This window comes from Thunnus thynnus, chromosome 20, assembly GCF_963924715.1.
Source record: "Thunnus thynnus chromosome 20, fThuThy2.1, whole genome shotgun sequence".
Classification (NCBI taxonomy): Eukaryota; Metazoa; Chordata; class Actinopteri; order Scombriformes; family Scombridae; genus Thunnus; species Thunnus thynnus.
In genome coordinates, this window is record NC_089536.1 from 19,791,119 (window position 1) to 19,817,129 (window position 26,011).

At 40.6% G+C, this 26,011-nt stretch overlaps 1 protein-coding gene across 3 annotated transcripts in view; it reads right to left on the bottom strand.

Annotated features, from left to right (window-relative positions):
* Positions 1 to 26,011, bottom strand: part of snx29 (sorting nexin 29) — a 149,285-nt gene that overhangs the window by 73,425 nt on the left and 49,849 nt on the right. For all 3 annotated transcript variants that reach the window (XR_010924791.1, XR_010924790.1, XM_067575602.1), the window contains exon 15: positions 7 to 113. Coding sequence is in view for 1 of the 3 variants with exons in the window: in XM_067575602.1 (XP_067431703.1) it covers positions 7 to 113 (107 nt within the window). In the remaining 2 variants the exon portion in view is untranslated. The remainder of the gene's footprint in view (positions 1 to 6; positions 114 to 26,011) is intronic.

A 26,011-nucleotide genomic window follows, 5' to 3' on the forward strand; every position in this document is an offset into this window, starting at 1 on the left:
ACTCACCTCTATGAGTTTGCGTTCGTAGCTGGCGGCCAGCTCCTCAATGTCACCCATGCACTTACTCTGAGGGACAGGGGCCTGTTCTTCACTCGACCGCAACACTGACAAAGCTGTGAGATACAGAGAGAGAGAGAGAGACAGCGCAGCTACATTTACACAGATGTACAGATGCTGTGACATGTCAGAGGCACAAACTGCAAGGAAAAACTCTTTTCACGCCCAATTATAAACAGTGGGTTTCTGCCAATTATGCACATTGTGTCGTCTTGTGCAGCGAGTTGTGACACCTGCGGCTGGTTGGTGCTTTTGTTTTAGCAGCGAGAGAACAATACAAAGGGAGCAGCAGATCTATATAATATACACGTTAACAGCCCAGCAAGAGTCATGAATCCCCATTTTATTTAATTAACGTCACACACCGAAATAGATATGAGTCACGCACATTACAGAGAACATACAATCATGAAGGGAAATGCATACAAACACACACCCACAGAAAGATGCATAAGCTCACAAATACTCTGGTTCATGAATACACTATAAAATAATATGTAAAACACACATTTTCTTCTCTCTGAGAAAACTTCTTACTGTTCTGTCGAAATCATAAACTTCTCCCCTCTGTCACCCATCGCCTGTTTTGCTCTTTCTGTTCAGACGGAGCTTATTGTGTTTTTTTGCATTACTGTAGTTCGCTAACCGGCTGAAGTCATCACGGCGGAGCCTAGAGCCGCTCTTCTGAGCCCATAAACATCAAGTAATCGGGTTGCCTCAGCAAAGAACAGCAGAACTTAGCAGAAGTTGGAGCTCTGTATCTTCGCAGAGGGGTGGGTGGGAGACGGATTGTGTTTTCACCTCCGCAAAAGCAAATTAGCACCGTTATTTCACCGCCGCCATGCACAGCTAACACCCAGACAAACACACCGAAGGCTAGAAGGGAGAGACAGGGAAAGAGATACGAGTAGAGACAAAGAGAGAGAAAGGGAAAATAAAGTACAGACAGAAATTTAGCATGTCCAAAGGCTCCACAGAGCTCAAATAAACTTGTGGTGATGGCTCTTCGGGGAGGATCTTTAGAAAATATACGGCTGGACTGTGATTGGATAAGGAGTGGACCCCCAGCAAGTGTCTGAATGTCTAGACAGAGTGAGGCAGGTATTGATGAAGGCAGCCAGCTCATTGTAATTCCACATAGATGGGACTGTAGGGGAGAAAGCTGCTGAGAATAACAGGCAGGTACAGATATACAAATAACAGCACTGATGCCCATTCCACCACAGATACTTTTTTCTTATTTACCCTGGGGATGTTCACTGAGTACCAGCATGGTACCTGGGTGGCCCTGTTCAAGGAAAACTTACCAGAACTTGTTTAGAGAAGGGGGAGTAGGACTGGGTGCCATTACAGTAAAGAATCATGTCCTTTAACCTTTACAAATCACTTTTTGGTGAGCTTGATGGAAACCATCAAGAGGGTGAAGAAAGATTTGAAGGAGAAATCAGTTTGGAGTTTGGAAAAGACCAACATTAACTAAGAGGCTCGCAAATGTCGGAATCGCATATCAGCTCTTTGAAATTGGCAATTCCTCCTTTCATGAGGGACGGTCCTTCATGCATAAAGAAAATAAACAAGAAAGTATGTTTTCTTCATATTTAGAAAAGTTGATACGCTCTTATGATAGCTGCCACTGATAAGTGCTTCTGGATCAGATACTGAATTAGAAACTTTAATCAACACTGACTTTTTGTTGTGTTTTAAATTCATTTTACCATTCCGGGACCCAGATGCATAAAATTTGCATATATGCATTCTTCTCCCTTAATAACTCATATATGTATCAATGCTTCTGCCTGTTCTACCACTCATGGGACCTGACAATGAAAGAACAGCAAAGAAGAAGAAGTACAACTTTACCGGTTGTTGCCATCGACTCGATTCTCCAACAATGCCGGAGCAGCTGTCATTACGTGCAGCTGTGGCTATACATGGCACACGCATCATTAAGTCATAATTTACTTGTAAACCACTATCGGCGCTGATACCTTAATCATCATTATTATTTTATAATAAATGTTAGATAATCAAAACAGACTTTACAAAGTGTTTCTCATGGATAACATGAAAAGAACATAAACAGGTTAACAAAATGATCCCTCTGATGAAAGAAATGTAAAATTCATCACAAAAAATCTAAATTTGGTTTATATATCAGGCTTTGATTGACATTTTATATATCACTATGTAGAGGACAACATTTTTACTGCTGGCTAACAATCAAAACGAAATGTTCTAAGATTTAGATGCCATCTCATCATTATTTTTCCATCTCAACCTTATCATATCACGCCTGGTCTGAAGTCTGTGAGAGGTGCGAACATCCTTTTTTATAAATAACACTCTATGTGTGGGAAATGACTATCTGCATGGTTTTTGTGTGTACACATCGTTTATACATCTAGTCCCGAGTGTTAAGAGTCAGTTTGAATTTCATAATTGTAACATTTTATGAACAGACCCACTCCTGTGACTGCCAGGATGCTGCTGCCTCATGACTGACAATCCCATCCATTGTAAGACTTTTCAACTAGGCTGCTGATCATCTTTGTTATTACTACGTGCTTCATAGGATTCAGTTTATAATGACACGAGTTAAAGAAAAGCTGCAACTCCTCACTTTTAACTTAACTGAATATCAAAACTGCAATCAACTAATAAATTAAAGGGGACCTATTATGTTTTTCCTTATTTTCAGTCATATATATAATGTTTCAATGTTGGATATTAAATGTGGCCAAAGTTTCAAATAATGACGTAAACGTATGAATGAGCTCTGAACATTCCGATTCCAACTGTTTCTTCTCCTTTCAGCCCAAGCCAACGTTGGCTCGTGATGGATTTCTTTATATGGTCATCTGCTCCACACACAGCGCACGAGTTCACTGCTGTGCTCCGCTAACATTATGGCATTTTTCCATTGTTTTGGGGGTAGTCACGTTGAGCCAGTCGAGCTGGCACACTGTGAGTGTTTTTCCATTACACAGCAGGGCAAAGTAAAATAAGCTGTTTACCTGTTGTTTACCAGGTGTGATGGTTGACTGCAGCTCTTCATCAAATATCATCATCACTGTGGCTGTTTCTGCTTGTACTATTCCTCCCTGCATTATTTCTAACTGATCTGCTGAACAAAGAGCTCCAAATATCTCTGTATGGTGTCATGCAGAACTGTTATTGTTAAAGAATAGCTGCTGCTAACAAAGCTCTGCTACTTCAGTGAGGGAACACGTTTCATTTCCTATAATAAAAGTCTTCCATTATTTAGTCATTTAAAAGCTTTTAATATGAAGCAATAAAGCAGAAAATGTTGGGTTTGCATCGGTGGTAACTTAACACGACTCTGATACGGCTGCCCCTCGGCAGGCCTCCAGAAAGCTGGACAATCAGAATAGAGTGGGCTCATCAGGAGGCAGGCCTTAAAGAGACAGGAGCTAAGACTGCCTGTGAGAGACAGAGGCTGAACTGAAGGTCTGCATAAATCATGCAAAGCTACTCTAGTGGAGTCCCAGAATAAAAATATAGATGGCAATGAGCATAATAGGTCCCCTTTAATGGACTAATTGTTTTTGCACTAATTTACAGCACACTTTGGAACAAAACCACAAACACACACACATATATACACAAACAGAAATACACAGAACTCAAACCAAAACGTCAAAGTTCTGTAATACTGCAACCTACAATTACTGGCACGGCAAAAATGTTACACACACACACACACACAAACCAGCCCACACAACATGACTGTGTAAACAGATTTACATCCCCACAACGTGTGGAATACCAAGACCACGTGCACATATAGAAAGTTGTAAATACACATGCGCTCACACAGACACACACACACACATACACAGAAGCTGACAGAAGAGCATTATCATGGCTCCTGCAAAAGGCCCAGCGGCACAGCAATCCCCAAGCTTATCTCTGGCCCACCAATAGCTCTGTACTGTATACCTCAGTCAGCAGCCTAATAGCCTAGAAAACTACTGAACACACATGCATGCCATGCACACACACACTCACTACACACACACACGCACAGAATGAAAATATATACATACTTTAAAAAAAAATACTGAAAGATCCACAGTGAGAGAAGAATCCAAGGAGACACACACACACAGAAACAGGAACAATGGCAGATAGATGGCAAACAAACATACACACACACACACACACACACACACACAGCTGCTGGGGAGTGTTGCTCAGTTAGTTTTGTTATTACATACCAGCTGTCTGCCCAATTTTCTAGAGTCAGGAACATCTGTGGATGCCCCCTCCTCTCTCTGATTCATCCCCCCCACCACTCTCCCTCTCTCCCTCTCTCCCTCTCACCCTCTCTCTCTCTCTCTCTCTCTCTCTCTCTCTCTCATTCGCCCACACACCTCGTGTATGTTTCATTATTAAGAGCCTATCAATGTGTCAGGTAACAGAAATCCAACTTAAGGGGGTAAAAAAACTCTTAGCTGAGGCAAATTGTTACTGCAAAAGCAACCGTCAGCAATCCTCTGTGTGTGTGTGTGTGTGTGTGCGCGTGTGTGTGTGTGTGTCATGTAGAAAACTTCAGAAATGTTGAGCTACATATGAGTGCAACTGCTGCAGAAAGAGTATCAGATGATATTATAAAACTGTTTATTGGTGTATGTGTGTGTGTGTGTGCTGCTGCACCATCCAATTCCCCAAAGTCTGCCTCCCTTGAGTTTTCACCTGAGTGTGTGTGTGTCTCCTGAGACATCTCTGTAATGATCACAGCGTGTGAGATAATGAGCCAGTTTAGTGAGGAGGTCCGCTGAGAGACAGACACACACACACAGGCCATTGGTTTCATCTCCACATCGAGTAGAATTTCCCCAAAAACTGGGCTGAATGTTCAACCGAGCAGCACGCAGACAACAGTACATCAAAGTTATGGTTTTGCTATTACTACTGTTGGCCATCTTTTATGTGTTGACAGTTTAAAACCGCTCTATGATACAAATTATTAAAGGGACCATATTATGAAAAATTCACTTTTTCAGTGCTTGTGTGTATTTTTTTCGGGTCTCTGATGTGCCTATTAACACACAAACTAAAATGAGACAACCCAGTCAGTTTGGTGTGGGCTGGCTTGCTCTGTGCTCTTGTGATCCAACAAGCCATGCAGATGTGGTGCCCCTTATGTCACCTGGGGCTTCATTGAAATTGTACCGCCCCCCATCTCTGCCTCTATCTCCACCCACTAAATTTCCTGAGGTCCGCCATGTTTTTCTCTCAAGCGCCGGCTGGGACCCGGCTAAACTAAGCTAAGCTAAGGGCGAAAAATTTGCACATATCGCAGGGCCAGGGGACAGAGCGAGTGCTGGCCAGCTCTGGAGGAAAGAGCTGGAGAGCAGAGCCAGAGAATCCTGCGTTGCTGCTGCTGCTGTCTCATCTTCTGGAGGAATAAACACCCGATTCTGCTCTGATCCAGAGCAGATTACCAGCAGGAGGAGTTTATTTTTTTAACTTTTGGGATTAAGTGGATTTATCTTCAAACTCGATTCTCTACGTAGGTGGAGCTAAGTTAATACCGCAGTCGCACACCACTTCAGCTGCTGCCATCAATAATAAACATCTTAAATGCCAGTGAGTTTACATCATTTTAAAGTTACATGGTATGTAGATATCTATGTGTATAAACAATCTGTTTATTGCAATTAAATCACAGCAAAATCTAAGTTTATTTTAGGTTCATTCAGGCTGAGCTTCAGTAACATCACTGCACTGGTTGGGGATTATTCAGTGCCTGTTAAACACAAATGATCCTACGGTCAACGTTGCTCGAGTAACACGTGGCGTTTGGTGTGTTTGCTGAACCGCTCATGGACCCCGCGGCAGCCATGTTTCTCCAGGGTTCATGCTCAACAGGTGCCATGGCAACTGGCACACCCCCCAGAAGAGGGGGTTGAGGTGGGCGGGACAGGCACTCAAACCGGCCGTTCTGAACAGGGCTGTTCAGACAGGATGAGAAGGCTGCTGTAGTGCTTGATCCTTGTGGTATTTTGACCAAAGCATGTCAGATACATTTTATTAAGACCCCCAGGGAACTGTGTTAACTTGTGGAAAAGAGGTATAATATGGCCTCTTCATAATATTAATTAAATTGATTATTGTAAACAGCCTGCATCATTATAACACTCTTATCCAAAGCGCTTTGCAATTGGCCTCTTATTTGCACATTCACACACACTCACACAGCGACAGTGGAAAGCTACTACACAAGGCGCTGGCCTGGCCATCGAGAGCCAAGAGGAGCTGGGAATAGAACACCAAACCTGCTGGACAACCTAGTCTACCTCTTGAGCCACAACCGCCCCGTTATGTACGTAGTAGTTCAGATAACACTAATGAACAAATATGAAGCTCTGTTAAATATACATTCTCTGCTAGCCTGAGTACGTTTTAAATCAACTTGTACTTATGCTTCCATAGTAACACAGTCTTGCAACTGGTTATATTTTATTTGGCACAGATTGAGGTAATGTTAATCAAAACATGAGCAAGTTAATTTATACTGCCAAATCAGTCAGAATGACTAAGAAAATGGTTTTTAATGTGTTTGATTGTGTATTCAGCGTCTGATTTATTAAGACAGTGGCTCACTACACAGTCAGCTCCTGGACGGTGCTTTGGACCGCCGTCCAAGACACACACTGCGAGGGAGGAGGAGCTCATTAGCTCATACTCATTAAGTTCAGGAAAGAAACAATATCGTGACTATCTTGATTACAAAAAATTTATAATTTGGCTGCAGTTAAATTTACTATTACTAAAAATATTAATCATAAAACAACTGTCCTTGTGGCTCATGTAAATCCGATCAGCGCTCTGTAAACGCCTGCTTTTCACAGGCAAAACTGATGGTCGCAAATTGCGTGAAGTTTGTAAATCCAACGGAATACATAATCAACTTCTTAACATATTCTATTATTACATGTACTATTATTATTTGTGTGATCCTCCCTTGAATGTGTATACAATGAGGCAGACAATCATACAAATGACATGCAGACTCCAGCCTGGTGTGTCTGATAGATACATTGCATGTGTTTGGAGCCGAATGCGTTACATCTGCCGCTGAAAAACACAAAAAGCACAAAAGCTTAAGTAAATCTGGCTCCCAGTTTATTACTGAAAACTAACATCCAATTGTCCAAGCCTTTTAGAGTCCTTCATCTTCTCTTTTCTTGTGTGTTATTTCAGACTCCCATGAGCACAGAGCTGTGAGAGCTGCAGTGAGATGGCTATCATACATACTAGATACTGGTTACTGTACAAACAGGGTGGATTCCCCTCAGACCACAACAGTGAACGACTCTTAAAGAGGCAGAAAAGCAACAAAAGGTGGTCATCAATACTGAGCATACCAAGACAATACATGTCTTGAACGAATCTTTAGTATTTGTGAAAGAGGTCACACGATCAATAAAGGTGCTCAGCCTGCCCATCTGTTTCAACTAGACAGGAAGTATGGCACTTACATTTGTGCAAGATAATTGGGATTTTTCCATTCAGTGCATCCTCCATATTTCAATTGTTTCCACTTGCAGACCAGATGTACATTGCAGCTTTATGGAAAAAAAATCCTTTCTGAAGCAAAGTGTTTCTCACATATCTGGCCTGGGGTGTCGAGGGCAAGCTGTTGGAAACCGCCTGCAGTCTGCGGGTCAAGAGATCGAGAGCTTCACCACAGAAGTGGTGGGTGAAACGTGGATGAGCAGAGACTGGGAGGACTAGGTCAGAGAGAGACGAGAGGAGACAGCTTAATTCAGTGTGACCTTCTAAACATCACATATGGCAGCCCGGTTCATATACAACCCACACTGTGCTCCTCATGTAACGCTCAAAAACAGCAGTAAGGCAGGAATGCAGAAACCTCCCGTTAGAAAGAACATGTAGCTTAACCCTTCTGTGAAATCTAGAAATATCCCTCTCAAAGTGGAGGCTTTGACGGGTGATAATAACACCGGGTGCCAGTAGTTGTGGAAGCGGGGGCAGGAGCTGACACACTTGACTAATACTGCTCCGTCCATTAGCAGTGAGGAGACGTGGCTCTGCATCCGCGACCCCGGAGCGCACAGCGGGCTGGAGAACAAACAAAACGTCCATCCTGCTCCAGCCGAGGAGCTCCACAAGCCGCGGTGAACCTGCTCAATAAAACATGTGCGGGGCTCCCTCCACAATAGGACTAATGCGCAATCAAGTGAAGCCCTCCTTGTAATGCCGTAACAGCACAAACCCGCGGCACTCACACCACTGTGAAATTGGGGCTCTTGTGAATCTCGTCTTCCATATCTTATCTTCTTATGAAATTGCTCCATCCCTCCCAGCTCCTGCTTCCCGTCCTTTGTTCTTTCTGTTTTTGTGCCCCTAACTTTCTTTCATCTCTCTTCACTTAAAAAACATGTCCTTGTTTTGTTTGAGCCTTCTCCTCTATGCAGTATTGATTTGGCTTCTTTCTTTTCTAACTCTTGTATTCCTTCCATTGTTCTCTTATGCAACCTCCATTCATCCAATTTCTCCTCACCTACTTTACCTTTGAAATCTTCCTCCTTCTCGTCCTTTGTCTTTCTCTCATCTCTCCTTTAATTTCTGCTTTCTGCTTATCAATCATTCATTGCCGTTCAATTTGACTTGGCAGCGCACCGTGCTGTGGTGCTACTGCGGTCCCATGCCACTAATCATGCATGTTATGGAGGCCAGCCACTTTCCGCCATGCATATTAATGAAAACATGTATAAAAAGATTTTTCACACACACACACCGGTGTGAAAAAGGTGCGCACCACACACGCAGGGAGACGTCAGAGTAAATTGGGGCTCAAGGTTCATCTGTATTTCATTATAAACCTACAAGATCAAAAATCACGAGAAAAAGAAAAAAATGTCTTTGTGGCTTGCTACGTGAACAATAGCATGCATTCCTCTCACTCTCACACACACACACACACACACACACAGTTGAGTTAATCACGCAGTCAGGCCATACATTGTTGATGGGCTGGCTAGGGAGCAGGCAGGCGGCTGACTGAGTTAATTAACGAGTGCTAATCAAAAACAATCTTCTTTCATTTTCTAATCGTTCATAGTTCATTTCTCGCGTTCCCCTCCTTCAGATAACAGAGGCCTTTGTGTATCCATGTATGTGTATTGCGGAAGAAAAAGGGAGAGAGCGGGGGAGACCAGGCCAGCTCGCTCCAAATTACACGGGACAAACAGCAGAAGCTCAGACTCAGAGAGACTTTCGTTCTCACACACACGTGAGGCAGAAGGTGTGGAAATTGCTATTCTCCTCGCTTTTGATGGCTCCAATCAGCAGGCTCTGTACCGGGCTGCTTATCACCAGTGAGGAACCACCGACATCCTGATCGCACATAAAAACACACACAGCACATGCACACATAGTAGCTTTTTCCACGCCTGTCTTGACTGTCTCTGCATGGGCAAAATTAAAGCGAAAGAACAGCGACTTTTAGTTTGAGCTTAGTAAGAAATTTCACTTGAACAGAGTATACTGAGAAATCTGAACAAATGGCTAAATGTTCAGAGGCATCAAATGGAGAGGATTTGGATTATCAAGTGAAATTACAATACCCTGCACCTTGTTAATGTTTTAATTGAACCATCAAGTCATATTCACAGTAAAAAAAAAAAAGAGCGTTGCCCTCACACACACACACTCAAATCTGTCATTTGGAAACCATCGGGCTGTTTGTGTGTATTGCTCTACTTTCATTTCAAGAGTGCTCATTGAGCGTTTTCTCTTTTTTTTTTTATCTCTGTTCTTAGAAGTGTCCAAAATAGCTCCAATCACAGAAAACCACTGCCATCTACCATCTATCACAACCAAACCGCAGCCAGTTTCCAACCCTGCATCACACAAAAGGTGAAAAGTGGTTGAAAGTAGGCGACTACTTTTCTTCTGCCCCAGAATATCCTTTTTCACAACATACACACAGGGTCAAATTATGTCCCGAACCTTTGAATAGAAATCTGAAAGCAATTTTTTGCTGGTCATGTAGGAGTGCAACGGTGTGGATGATTTCACTTGACTGTATTTTTTGACTGTACACTGACCTGCTCCTTTACAACAATGTCTCAAAAGAATCAGCTCAATACCGAAGATATAAATTGTAAGAATAAAATCAGATATTGGCAGATGGTGAGGAATATTAATGGGTGAACAAATTCTGTTTAATGGAATAAACAGAAATCTAGAGTATCAAGACAAGATGCCTCAAGCCTGGAGACATAACAGCATCAAAGATGGCTGCAACTCATGCAGAAGAAAACACACATAAGAATGGCTTGAGACTTGACATTTTTCTTCACTGTTGAAATATTTTTTGAATTTCCTCTCAGCTCTGCGGAGCATTTTAGTGTCTTTCAGCTCATTGTTTTGGTTTTCCTGCCCACAACTTTGGTTTCTTCCCTACAACACCAAACTTAATTGGACTTAAAGTCATCAGAAACATGACTCAGAATGAATGCTAATGTTGCTCCATTTTGATAGATGTATCAATAGGCAACTGTTTGCTGAAATGTTCAATGTAACAACTTTATATGGTAATAATATGTCAGTGTTCTCTTAACAGTTTGTAGCACAACAAAGGTGCAGAAAGTCATTTTACCATCCAATTTGACAAAATTGAAATAATACATCAATAAAACAATTCATCTTTAATGGATTACAGAGATCTCTCTTTTAGAAAACTCATTTTTAAACTAATAATTACTTTTTTAAAAAAAAACACTGTGTCCCAAGTATACTCTATATAGTAAGCTGCCAGCATGCATAATGAACTGTAAACTAAGAGGATGCACACAAGTGGAAAAATAAAAATTGTCAAAGATGAAGGTTACAGGAAGGTGCCATGGAGAAAAAAACAGTAATTTGTGCTAATCCGAGCGTACAAATTATTAAATCGAGAGCACTAATTACTAATTCAAGAGCGCAAAACATTAAATCGTTTTTCATCTCAATTTCACCTCCTGGCCTCCGTAGAAGGATCCAGCAACATCTCAGAAACAAAAAAAATGAAGTATCAAATCTTTGGGAAATCATTTTGCTTTCTCTTAGTTTAGAATTAGTTAGTCTCTTAGAATTAGCACGGCTTTCCAACAGATACAAAATCTCCTCACACAGAAACATCAATTTCTCCATCAGGGATCACCAGAGAATCAGAAAATCTTTTTGTTTTACATTCTCCAACAAACACCTTTAATCGCTGTTACAATAATGACCCAATTTAGCTGCCAGGATCAATAAAGTTCATCCGTCACATTTAGAAGGACTCAGACGATTCAATCTGATTATGTTACGCTGAGGTTATAATGAGAGATTCAGTCCGCAATCAAACACTATCCACTTCACTACTGATCAAATCAACGGGGTGATTGTTTGGACAAGCGCATAATACAAGTAAACCTGAACAAGCTGCAAACTGGTATGTGAATTCAACACTTGTCTAATTTTTTGACAAAATTATCTTCTCAGCTCTATGAAACAGTTCAAGCTGGAGGACGCAGTCACATGTGTCTATACCAATCTGTATATACGATAACAAGGATGGCTTAAGTCTTTGAACATATGTGTTAAACATATGGTGTAAGCTCTGTGCAAATGAACATCACTATTTCTAACCTGCTGCCGCCAACAAATATGCCCTATCTTTACTTATTCTGTGTTTTACCCTCAGCGCAATATGTTCTTCGGTTGTAATTACTTATTATCTTCAATTCTCCATGTGCTCTATTCTTGACTTCTGTTCTTCACTTCTGCAGTGACCCAGTTTTTCCCCATGGGGATTATTAAAGTTTCATTTTATCATCTGCTCTAATCTGAAGCATTCAGCCTTTGTTTAGCGTTCACACCTCTCAGCGTTACACGAACACTCGCCGAGGTTAGAGAGCACAGTTGCGTGCAAGCAGTGTGAAATGCGGTGAGAGCCACAAGAAGAGAATGATGAAAATGATAAGATGGGACACTGTCCATGTAGGAGGAGGAGGGGTTGGCAATCAATATTCAGATTACATGTAACGGAATGATTTGATAAATTTTAATGGGAAATGTAAAGGCATGTAAAACGCTTAATCAAATATTCTCTTAATCTGAAGGAGAACAATTAAAGGATTATGGTGTGCATGTGTCACTGTCAATAATGCAAATGCACAGACACATGCATGAGCACATGTTTCACACAAAGAGAGACATGAAATGATTTCATACCCGTGTGAAATTTACATAAGCTCACACACACACACACACACATGCATGCAGAATATAAAACAGAACAGCTCACCTCCCCCAAAACTCGCCCGTGCAAAATCTCATTTCACAAAATTAAACCTGTGGAAAAACTTTCTTCATTCGGCGCATATTTAGTACCTTGATGGCTTAAGTTTCCGCAGGGGGAATCTCAGTTGTGTCAAAACTCTGTTAGAAGCAAAAAAATAAGCCATTTTGCTATGGTGGTCCAAACTTTTTTTTTTTTAATTTCTAGAAATATGATAGAAATGTCTTCTTTCTGCCGTGTGTTTACTTCACCTCAACGGAAGATGAAGTTATTGCAATAATATCGAGGCAAAGAGGGTCCTATAAATGTGTTTTTGTTGCCTAAATGGTGCGTTTTGCTTCCATTTAGTGATCACGATTCCATCTTAATTTATTTAGTAACAAAAGACTTGAAATCCAACTTCTTTGCAGGATATGATTGTACCTCTAAGATAAAAAGACTCAAGGGGAAAGAAACACCGCAGGAGGTGCCGCAATTGAATTTGGGTTTTGAGAGACTCCATATTAAGCACAGCATGCCCAGATCTATTCAACAAATAGGAGGAGCTTTAAGAGAGTGATTACTGCTTATAATGGCACGTTAAAGCAAAGGTTATGTTTAAAATTCACATTATCTTGGCTGTGTGCACCGAGAGGATTGACTTCCTGCTAAATCTTCACTCGTTTTGTTGTCTGTCTCTAAAGCAGCTGAAGGTAGGACTTCAATCTTTCCATCTTCTGTCTTCATATTATAAACCGTATGTCATTGTACACTGAAGGATGGGAGAGAAATGTGTGTGAGCAGGTGCCTGTGTGTGCTAACGTGTGTGGGTTTTGAGCGGTGGGGAAAAGAAGAAAACCTAATTATTCCTGTGATCAAAGCAATTATTAGAAAAAAGGAAAAAAAAAAAAAAAACTCTGACCCAAAAATGTCTCAGCTGGAAAGCATCACAGCTCAATCTGCTGCAACCTATTAAAAGAGTTATTAAGCATTCACAGAGCGCTCACACACTCATGCATGGCAAAATTCGCACATTTACAGAACCAATCACATGAAAAACATGAACAAGTTTGCTTAAAACAATACTCACGTACACTGGGTTCCATCCGTTTACTTACAAAGTGAGTCACAAACACACAATATGCAGCCGTTTAAGTGACTGACAAAAGCACTCACATAACACAGCGTGTAGCCATTTATATTCAGTTATGCAGGAAATATTGTTTATGCCTGCACATTAATGCACACAGTTTCATTTGTAGATGACATCTTGCATTCCTGGTCTAGACAGGTCAGGAACATACTGAGCTTGTGCCAAACCAAAACTACTGTAATGTGAAATAAATCATGTGTCATAGATATTGAAACTATAGTAAAAGAAGTAGTATAGTCTTCTCTCCATGCTGCAAGACTACAAGAGGACCGAAAATGCAATTTAAGGTCTTGAACTACAAGTTGGATTGATACATCAGACCTTATTTTTTTTGCCAATTTTAGTTTTCATTCAAATAGCTCATTAATGGTCGTCACTTTACCTGCAACTGAACTGGTGAGGAGAGTTGAAACTCACAATTTCTTTATTGTAAGTCTCCTATACTGGTTCCTGTACGACCGGTACCTACCAGACCGAATCGCAACGCAGATTTCGGTGCCACTTAAATGCCTAAGCTGTCAATTGAAATATTCACCCTCTGGTGCTTCAGAACGGACCTTACAGGCAACATAAGCATCACTACACATGCTTTCGCTATCTAACATTACACTTGTTCTGATGGCAGCAGGTAGTCTACTGTTGGCTAATAGCTACCTTAACAGTCAAAATGCCTGAAGCTCAGCGGTCTAAAGTGTAGTTGTATTTCACTAGAAAGGATTCCAACACTGGGACGTGCAACAAATGTTTAAAAAACAATTGTGTGTAAAGCAAGCGCGTCAAATTTAATGAAGCATCTGTTTTAAAAGTATGATTTTAGCACCGCTATAGGAAAAAACACAAACAATACCCAACACTAATCACATGTCCATCTGGCTTTTTGATACCTTGAAAAGCTACAGACTTGAGGTCTTGTTGCAAACCCAAACGCCCAAAAACCCACCCCAAACCAGGTTTTAGCCCCTTCAAAGTCCTGTCGACTTCTTCCTCCGTCTGTTGGTCCACTTTGTGCTACAGACATTTATGTGACAATGCAAGCGTGTGTTAGACTGCATTCAGATCGAAGCCCTGTGTTTAAACAATGCAAGGTGCTGTGTTGTTACGGGTACCAGTGAGACAATGAAATACGATGGAGGAAATCCAGTTGAAGATACAGATTATAGATTCAAAGGCTTTTTAAAGTCTGCGATATTATCATGGCAGCAACTGTTCTGTCTTTTATCATGACGATCATGTGGTAAACAGCAGGAACACGAAGTTCACGTTACAAAATAATCCAACAGGAATCTGTGCTTGCATGTATGTGATTGGCCAACGCAGCTCCATGCTGGGTGACATCGTGTTGCGATGCAGCAAAAGTTGATATCACAGTTATGTACTATTTATGTATACTGTAGCCACATTAATTCCATTGTCCCAAGAGAGCAATTTCCAACTTCTGTAATGCTAAAATGATCTGGGCAGTAAAGAATCTGTTTAATCTGGGAACCTCCCAATTAGTTTGTGCAGGATAATGTAACAGAGTCAAGCGCTCTGTGTAACAATGGCAGACAGCCAGGTTTAACAGGATGTGTGTGAACCTTCACTGAGGTCGGTGACACACTTCTGTTGAGACTACTACTACTGTATGTAGACTTATACAGCCGTGACTACAGTGCGTCATCAAAGTCTTCTCGGTGCATTCACCCATGTAATTAGATGTCCACTTGTGATGAGATCACCCAAGAGGCATGTTAGTGACTTAAACAGAGAGCCGACCAATCTTCAAGGACCGAGGGAAAGGCCGAGGGCACCCAGCTTATTATCTATTCCCATGACAATATGGGATGTTTTCTTGGCTTTTGCTACCTGTCAAGTCTACAGTATTGGCTTTATCTTGCAGGAGCAGAGTCCACAATTGGAGAGTTCATTACATGTTCAAAAGCATACAATCACACCTGGCGATGTCCTGAAACAGGGCTCTACAGTAAGAGTATTTCACTCACATTTGCCCCTAAAAATATGTGCTAACCGGAAAAATAATTTACGAACACAGTGTGCGAGTAAAGATTACAACCTACCTTAATCTTTTTTCCCCCCACTGATAATCGTTCAAAAATAGTATTTAATAGTCAGATAATGTACAATGTTTATTAACAGTAAGTTACATTAGTTTCACAGAAAAGAAATGCCGCAAAGTAAATAAATATCATCTGCTAACTGTAGCCTCTGGGGACTAAGTTTCTTAACTTGACTTTCTGGCTGAAAATATTTTGCCTGAAGAACACGTCTGTCTGCGTTCCTGTCAGTCTATGAAGCTCCGTTTATTTGTTAGTCAAGAGAGAAGAAGTACACAGCTTTAAAAAAAAAAATATGAAAAAACACTCTCAATGCAAATTAAAGGTATTTACTCTCTCAGATGTTTTTTTGTTGAATCCTGTGAGGAAAGAGGAAGAACACTCTCTGACTTGGAGATTGAATGAAGAATAAATGATCTCACAGGGCTCTACGCTAATGTTTTTCCCAAGCAGTACTCCTAAATTTTTTCATTTAGGAGCACATAAAGAAAGTTAGAAGCACAGTGAAAAATGTTCAACTAACACAGAGTTTATTAACTCAGTAATAGGCCGACTTCTCCGCGGTTTATCTTTCACACATTACAAGTCATTACACTGTCTTACTGTCTTTAGCCCATTGCCAGCTACCACCTGCTGCTGTTTCTGCTGTGCTGTGTGTGGGTGTGCTCAGGTCTTTGTCAAACAGACTCAAATTTAAATACAATGAGGGCAGCCTGATGCAATATCTGTATTCTGAGAGAACACCGTTTCCCCCAAGAGAACAGGAACTGAACTATCATTCACCTTTTTATGTTGGACCACAGTCAAGAAGCTCATTCATTAATAAGGAAAAGTCCTCAATGATTACTCGATGAATTGATTAGATGATCAACACTAACTCAGAATTGATTCAGCTACTTTGGCTCACCACTACCCTCGACCTCCTTATGGAGGCGCTGAACACAGACTGGTGACAGTCAGATGAACAGCAACATGAGAGTCCGCTGGAGCTTTGACAGTCACTAGAAGACCTGGTTCCTATGTTGTAGCTGAGCTAACGTTAGCAGCTCAGCACCAAGAGGCTGTCCAATGTGTGTGTGTGTGTCTGGCGTGTACCTACAAGCATGATTTGTGATATAACAAGTTTGGAGCCAATCAAGGGTCAGTATACAACTTACACAAGTGTGATGTGGAAACTTGAAGCCTCCAGTGCACAAACACTGAGAATGAACTTTTCAGTGAAGTAGGAGACATCTTGTATCCAGCGATTAAAACTTTTGAAAATGAAAAACCTTTGCATATTAATAGATTCTGGAGGGAGACTAAGTAGATGCAATTTTAAGGATTTTAAAGAGATAATGAATTAGTTCAATCTATGTCAATGTGGCCCTCCCTTTGTACTGAGAGTACACATAAGACAAAGACAGATGTGTGCACAACAAAACTTTTAATCTGCTCAAACAGTATTAAGGCTCAAACAAAGGAACTTAATAAGAAAATGTCTGGTAAAGTTTACTTTCAAGATGAAAAAAATCTTGCGCTTTGAGCGTGTTGCTCCTTTGTTCTTCAGTGTACATCTGAAAGAGCAGATGCAGTATCCCCAACCTGTAATGTGTGGCTGGACAGCCATACTGTAGATCAAAGAAAGTCTAGTCCCTGAATAAATTAGGTTTCAGTCGATACAGCTCTTAAGTGTGAAAAAAGGACTAGCAATGTCTGTAAAACCATACAAAATTGTGACAACAAAATTTAATGGGTGAGATTAGACGTGCAAATCTCCTCCAGCAGTGTTAGCGATGCCAGCGAAAGACAGCAAGAGGTGATAAATCTAGTTGGTGGGTATAAAAAGGATGATTTAGTGAAAAGCTGTAATCCGACGTCTGGTTCCCCATGACATCAGAACAGCTGGTTTCCTGACTCCCAAGGCTACGAAAAAACCGTCGGTGACGTCAGCAGCCGCCCGGCGCTTCATTCTCCTCTCGTCACTTAAAAGTGAAGCAGCTTTTCTCATTAGTGATCAGCAGCTGCAACATCACGAAGTGTGCCAGCACTGTCTTTCCCTCTCTAAGTATCTCTCACCTTTCCCACCATGCATACAGCAGAGTAGCATTGCTACACTAATTAACTGCCATTTTGGAAAGTCAATCTAATAGCTTTTTGGTTATTGTGTTAATAGTCGCTGTGCTGTTAAAGGGCAACTGCGCTGCTAACATCCAAGTTAATCACACAGACCATTCGTTTTGCTGCGGCTCTCTGTTTAGGCAGCAGTTAAAGCATGAGCCGCCCACTGACCAACCACCATTTAACACTGATTGCTAAAGGGGTCAAATTATTAACAACCTACATTATGTAACGCCTCAGCAGCAAAACCTCTAGACCACAATTAGATAGCAGGTACAGGAAGCAGCTCGGAGACTCGTTAAGAAGCCTACAAATGTAGCTTCAGGAATTTGGGGATTGGAGGGTTTGAATTCAGAACAAAATGGAAAAATGGTGGGTGGAAAAAGTTAATGAGGGGCAATCTCGCCTCTCAGAAAGTACTGACGAAGTGCCCTGAATCATCATGTGAGCTTTAGTATGTAGCTTATGAAAAAAATCAGTCTGCTCAGTCAGCCACCCCTGGTGAAATAAAGGTTAAAACACTTGTAGGATGGAAAAGGAATGAATACGTTGACTTCTGGGCAGAGCAGCCACTTAACTCTCAGAATAACAGCATGTATGTGATTCTACTAATTTCTGACAAAACTAGATCAAAAGTCACTGTGTAGACAGAAGAAAATGGATATAAAATGCATATAAAAGCTACACATCACCATGGCAGGAAAAACTGTAACCAGGAAACATCTGGCCTTGACATTTACAGGTGTAGTACTGCCGAGCTTTTCGCACACTTAAAAGGCAACATGAAGCCATACTGTAATAATAAATGAGCACATCTCACCACCCTGTCTACCATGGATCGCCACCCAAACATACATTGAGGTAACAGCATCTACTGCATTCCACTGACTCCACTGCTGGTTTGACAGAAAATACACTAAAACTACATTTGTGGGACCAAAAGATTGTTGGTGGAAAATAATGAATAATGTAGCAAGGAGAGACATGACTGGCCAGCTGTGTTATATTGGTAGTAGAGCTACAACTAAAATGTTCTATACAATGCCCTGGAGTTTAAGTCAAAATGTCATGTTTCGTCCAACCAATAGTCCAGATATTCAGTTCACTGTCATGGAAGACAAAGAAAACCAGCAAATATTCACGTTTTGAAGTTGAAACCAGAGAAATTTTGGCATTTTTGCTTGAAAAATGACTTTAAATCGTTTGTCAAAGTAGTTCGTTGTTTTGTATTTTTATTATTGTGTCAGGTACTATCAGTAGTGAGTTCATTAATGGATTAGTTGATCTACAGAAAATAAATTAATGACCGTTCACAACTGATTAACCATTTCAGTTATACATCAAGTGAAAATACTAAAGATTTCCTGGCTATAACTCATATGTGATGATTTGCTGCATTTCTCAGTTTTATTTCATTTCATGAACTCAATTCCATTGTATAGTTTTGGGGGTTTTTTAGTGTGTTTTTGACTGTTGGTCAGACATAATCATTAATTAGAGGTCCAGATATTAGTGGACATTTTGAAGACTAAGTAATTCACCAGTTCATCTAAAACCAAACTGATTAATTCATCTTTATGGGTGTGGGTGTGGTCAGAAGTGTTGCATCTGTAACCAGCAGTGATGTCACAGTGTACCGACACACCCGTGAGTACACATTGCAGTAAGCTGATGCATCAAACCACTAGAGGTCAGCAAAAACAACATTTTCACTTGGAGTTGAGGTGTTCTTCATTGAAAATAAACATTAGTCAGAGCTTTAATTGTGTTTCTTCAGACTATTTCAAATACAAAAAGAGGTTGGATAAACATGGCAGATCTGACTTTTCTGTTCCTCCTGTTACTATCTGCCTTTGTGAACAACCATTTGTTCTGGACAAACTGTCCTTTTTATTTTTGTGTCATAAAATAATCCTCTCCGCCTTCTCTCTCACTCTGCAATGAAGCTAAGCTCCAACAAAATCAGAGCCATCAGCATAAATACACACTAGAGGCCAAACAGGCTGCCAGTCTTCTCAGTCACTGGGCGTCATGCAGGAACATTTTCGTATTTTCATCCTAAACATCTCTTACTTTTCTCTGTGAGGTTTGCTCGTACAAGTGTTCCAAGTTGGATTCAACAAACTCTCCGAACAGCCTGAAAAAAACTGTCGTAAATTGCGCGTTTCAGCCTGATGAATGCCACCTGTTCATGAGGAGGTGCACATTCGTGAGATGTGATCATAATCCACAGCCCTAAATTGGTCTGTTTGTGGGCGGGTTTCATTCACAAAGGTTCTTAAAGAGTAAAAACATCATACAGATTCAAGTCCTGCTGTCAGAAATCAGAATACAAACACATAACAAATTCAGGAGTGACAGTAGGAGACCTGAAACAATTAGAAAAATATGAATTCTAAGTACGAGAAAATTGATGAATGCTACAAATGTTTTTAAATCACTCATACGTGCATCTTAAGAACAAATCTGTTCGTACAAGTGGTTCTTGTATGAGGGTCTCATTTATTGAGAGGAGTCATTCTAATACTTAAAATGAATCTGTTATGATCTGTTGATGTGTTACTGCTGCATGGAATACTTTTAATGAGGATTTGGTTCAGGTGTCTCAGGAGTGTTTATTCAAAAAAGAGAAGACTAGATCTTCTTGTAGGTGTTTGAGAACAGCGAAGCGAGATACTGAGTCTTAGAGACGGTGCCCTGTGCTGGTTTTGTACGCCCGAGGGGGAGACGGGTACCAGCGTGGCAGAATGAGCATTAAGAATTGATGTTCCCATCTGGAGGACAGAGGAGAGGAGAGAGGAGAGGAGTTTCTTCTTTCATGAGTTGATAAGAACAATCCTTTCATTTAGTATCACATGAAATGTGTTCTGTCCCGAACACTAAATTAAAAAGAGGAAGACAGAGAGAGGGAGAGAGGGGGGGAGGGAAGACTGTGCTGCTGCAACCTATTAGCAAGTGTAATTTAGACATTTCCTATTTTAGAGCTGAGGGAAAGCCAGAGGAATGGTGACAGAGGGAGCCTACTGAGAGTGACAGAAAGACAGAGAGACAGAGGGAGATATGAAAGACTGAGAATTAGACCAAGAACGAGAGATAATGGAAAAAAATGGGAGGGCGCAGAAAGAAAGACAGAGAGAGAGAGAGAGCAAAAGGACAGAGGTTGATATCAGGATCGGCAGAGTCTTTGATTTTGATGCTATCAGTGGGCTATTACGAGTGTGAAGGCAGTGTCATGATCACTCTCTCTCTCTTTCTTTGTCTCACACATGCTGATATGAGAAAAAAAAAAAGAAAGAAGAAAAGAGGAGAGAGCCAGGGTAGTGCTCACTTCAGAAATACAAATCAACACATCCAGTCCAGGAGAGGACACACACACACACACACACACACATGCTAATACATAATCTGATCTGGGTTTTTTTTATGATCCACTCCAGTCTCCAGTGACCCATCGAAAGGTTGCCAGACACAGGTCTTGTGTGCTAAAAAGGATGAAATATTAACAGCTCAAAATATAACATGATGACTGCCAAAGAGAAGCAAGAAATGACATGCCGTCGTGTTTATGAATAACTAACGCAGGTTTAACTTCAATTTTTGGCCACTTGGGGGCAGTGGAAACAAGCTGTAAACGCAATATTGACATATTATCACCTTATAAAGTTAATATAGCAAACTTGTTAGCACACCGTTGCTTATTTACACATCTAGAAGAAACTGTGCAACATTAGCAGTCGTTTAGAAACCTGTTTGTGCCCACCTGACACATGTAAATCCAATATTCACACTCATTTTAGCTAAAATCTTTGGCTCTTTAGCTGCTAAATGCTCTACTATGTTCACCAACTAGTTGCTAACTTGCTGGGTAGGTGGTTGGTGGTGGCTTTCTCAGGGCTCAAGTTGAGTTTGGTGATAATTCTCTGTAGGTTCATCACTATGAGCGACCCCTTTCACATCACATGGTCATTTTATCTATTCTTGCTATTCAAATCACTATAGCAGCTTTAACTTTAATGAAATTTTCTACTTCATCATCACCATCATCCAAGCACATTGAGTCCCCAGGTAGAGGGATGAAAGAGGTGGACAGAGTGTGAGCATGTGTCAAACTGGCGCTCATTAATGTACAACCTCACTGCCGCCGCGGCCTTCTCAACAGGTTCAGATCACTTCATCCCGTGTCTCGAAAAAAAGAGCGGAGATGAAAAAGACAGACTGTGACAGCTTTTTTTGGCTCTTTGTCCTCTCTCTCCACTAGCATCATTAGTCAAAGCCTTTATCAAATCAATGATCTGTTTCGCCGGCTCGGAGAGCGAGGTCAGCGCACGGCAGAGCGGAGCAAGATGTCTTTCCAAACTATTTAACAGTGTACATCTCATTTCCTTGCAGGCCATTACTGTAAATCTACATTACGGAGGCCTGTCAGTGGTCGTCTGCTTCTCCTCGCACCATTACAGACCAGTAGACACACAGACGCCATGCTGGAGACTCATGGGCACACTGCCATCTATGGGTACAAGATACTGGCCTGCTGGTGACAGTGAAGATAACTGGAGCATCTACAGAACAAAACAACAATGCACTTTAACTGTAGGTCACTGATGGAAAGTATTATATACAGACATACAGTAAATATTCTCTTTACTACACTTGAAATTGACTTCTAGAGTCAAGTCAGAAGACATCTATTTTATTGGTCAAAATTATTCTTATTCCGTTCTTCTGCTGTGATGTAACAACATAATTCAAGCCAAAGCCCTCATCTAAATCACAAGTAAATGTTGTATAGACACAAGTATATAGCATGAACTTATGCCACATACCACAGCATTTATAGCCTAAGCTAGTTTACAATACCCATCCCTAGATGGGCTTTTGAAGCCAACCGTATTTGAAATGATGTTTGGTAGTATTTCAACAGTCGGAAGTATCAACTGATTTGGTGTCAGAGTTGCCATTTTGCCTCAAACATGCCAGTGTCTCTTCATGTGTAGACTCAGAACACCAGAATACAACACAGGCCCTAAGAAATGTTGCATATTCAACCAGAGGAGCTGAAGCTAGAGCTGGACGATGATTTAAATATATTATCATATATATTATCATATCATATCTATTATGTCGTAATTAATATGATCATTTATCAGATTTCAGCAAAATTGTATTATTGTATGTGATCTAATCTGCACATATCTGTTGTCATGTCGTCCAGCGCTGGGTGCTAGTTTCATTTTCTCCTGATGTAAAGGAGCTCACACAATCTTGCCCATATGGTGTAGTTCTCTTCACCTACACATAGAGCAAACAGCTGAATGATCACACGAGTCACTTATTCCATATGACCTGACAATGACTTGAATAGAAAGATGAAAGTTGGTAGTAAAACCTGCAGGTTTACATGAATCTGAAACAAGATCAGAAATGTTATCTAAATGTCAAAATCCATTCGGGTAAATCACTCAGCGAGGCATGTCGAGCAAAGCAAGTAAAATAAACAACAACATGTCATTACAAAAAACACTCCCAGAATGTGTTAAGTATTACAAATTGCTGATATCAGAGAATATCTTAAGCATATGCATATTTTCTTTAATCATACAGCTGCCATTCACACCACACCGCCACGGACGAGAGGACGTTTAACACCTGAACCAAAGAAGTTCCACTTCCTGAGTTCCTAAACAAACATTACCGACTGCATACGTTATTTAATCAATACCAGAGCCAATTACGCAGGAGATGAGGCTGCTATTACACACTGAAGTTCGGGCATCGCTAATCACTGGAGGTGAGAGCAACTTTCAATCAGCACCAGCTGCTCCTCACTCACTGCTCTTGAAAACAACTGTGCCGTGTTAAGATTTTGTTTTTGTAAACTCTTCAACTTCACCTTGTGTGTGAGTCATGAGCCTGCCTCATTCATAACCACAAAGCGGCTCAGTGCGCTGTAGCTAATAAGCTCTGACAGCAAAACTTGTCAAAGTTTATTAGGTGGCCTTTAATCATGCCAACTTATCTGCAGACACCCAAGATTTTTCTTTGTCTAGCTTAATCAGCGGTGTAGTCCTCCAGAAAACACGGGGAAGAAACCGACATCCGAGCCTGCGAGCGGTTCAAACAGCGAGATGACCCCTGCTGCTGTTGTGTTGATGCAAGGGATGTGCATTACGTTCCTGACATATGCAAAACATACTCACAATCATTAAGTAGCGAACTTCCAGGAAGTAGTCTTCAACTTCTCTGATGTCAACAGCTTCCTCCAAAACATCCTGACACTTCTTTTCATATTCATATTTACACAACAAAGAAAAAAAGCAGCACTTTAGAAGCTTTTCACATATGCAGAGAATGAAAGGGATGAGGAATGAAGCAAAAACACTCTAAAGTGTACACTTGTGTTTCTTTTTTTTCCCCCTTTCGACTTACTTTATTATTGTGACTGTGACAACAGCTCAGTCACGGCAGCGGCTCTAAAGACAAGCCGACATCAGCTGCTACTCTACAGCTGCTTTCCATGGGTGGTCAAAGGTCCGGAAGATGATCAAATATAGATACAGCGACTTATTTATATTTCCACATCCGCTCCGCATTAGCATAGATTATTAATGCAACAAGAGAGGCGGTGAGGAAGAGAATAAACGTGAGAGAGTGAAGATGAGAGATGAAATGAAAGCGGCGAGAGAGAAGAGAGAGAAAGAGATTGCATGAGGCTCGGTGCCAGTATTTAATATTTCAATCATAGATTGAGTTGCTATGAAAATGCTTTTGATCCAGACTCCAAAGGACTTTAACAAAACAAGCATTTCTTTGAGTTAGCTATAGCACAGTGGGATTCACTGACGGAGAAAGTCCGAAAAATGCTCTGAAGGAAAAAAAAAAAAATCTGTTCTCACTAAGTGAATTCCCTCCAAGTGAGTTATCTTCATTATGTTGTAGAAAGTTCTTTTTTTTTTTTAATCTTCAGCAGTTTTGTTCTCATTCTAAGATAAAAGATGCCAAGGGGTTTTGCATGTATACTGAGTGCAGGGGACATGCTAATTCTGAGGACTCATTTTAATCAGAGCGACAGAGTTTCCCAATTTGAGAGGAAACAGTGACTAGCAGGGGGCATGTACTGTAGAGGATAACACCATAATGAAGGTTTTGGTTTTGAATTCAGTCAACATTTCACATTAATGAACCCAAAGTGTCTACATCTGATGTAGCGTTAAACTGTGAAAGTAAAACTCATATACAAGGGACTAAAAGAACTAAAACAAGTTAGAGCAAAGAGACTTTTAACACTTTCTTTTGTATTGAGGACATCCAGGAAACGATTGTTGTCTAGATAAACATTGGAGCAAGTGAGAACGCTTGACAGACAAACACATCTTCAAATTTCTGCTGGAAATCAGTAGGAAATTTGTTTAACATTCATATGTGACTCATGAAAAGTTACAGTACAGTTACGGTATTTGTACCTCGGTTGTTTGTGTCAAATGCATTTCCTTCCTCATAAAAAACTATTTGAAAGCTACATTGTTTACATGCATGTTTACTAGGTTGCAGTCTTCTTTGCTGCATTATGCTGGGTTATGGTTAGTGTCAGTCTGGAACCTTTTTTGGCAGGTAAAACATGTAGTACAGTTAGCCTACTACTTTCCCCTACTTCCAGTCTTTATGCTAAGCTAAGCTAACCAGCTTATGGTTCTAGCTTTATATTTAGTGTACAGATATGAAAGTGGTATCGATCTTCCTATCTAACACTTTGTATTTTCCAAAATGTCAAACTATTCCTTTAAAAGTCTTTTCTAAGATCCCTTCAAGAGGCTGGCAGCATTAGAGACTAATGGATGTACGGTGTCATCAGGGTTCATGAAGCTTTTGATTGAAGTGTTTGTCAGAGAACCCTCAGCGAGTTTCAAAGCCTGGAACCCCAGAGGTTTCACTAAAGCACTTTCACTTTTTTGAGTGTACACAATTTGAATATCTGTGCTAAGTTATGCTCTTCCACTTCCTTCCTTATTTCCATTTTTTTAGAGATATTTCAATCAATCTCATAACAACATCTGTAATAACATTATAACACTAGAAAACGACTGCATTTGTATGCATGTGGATTTTAACACAGATGATGTAAGATGAAGATCGCTGAGCAAGATTGTGGAAGCAAATATTGTAATTTAATTTTGAATACTAAAATCCAAAAATATGTGGACCTAATTGTCATGCTAGAGACAAACTGGGGATCAAGTTAATCTCAAAACCCTCGTCTCTAAACCCGTCCATCTGAACTAATATCATAATCAGACATGGACCAAATCAGAAATTATATTTATTTCAATCACATCCACGGGGCCATGAGTG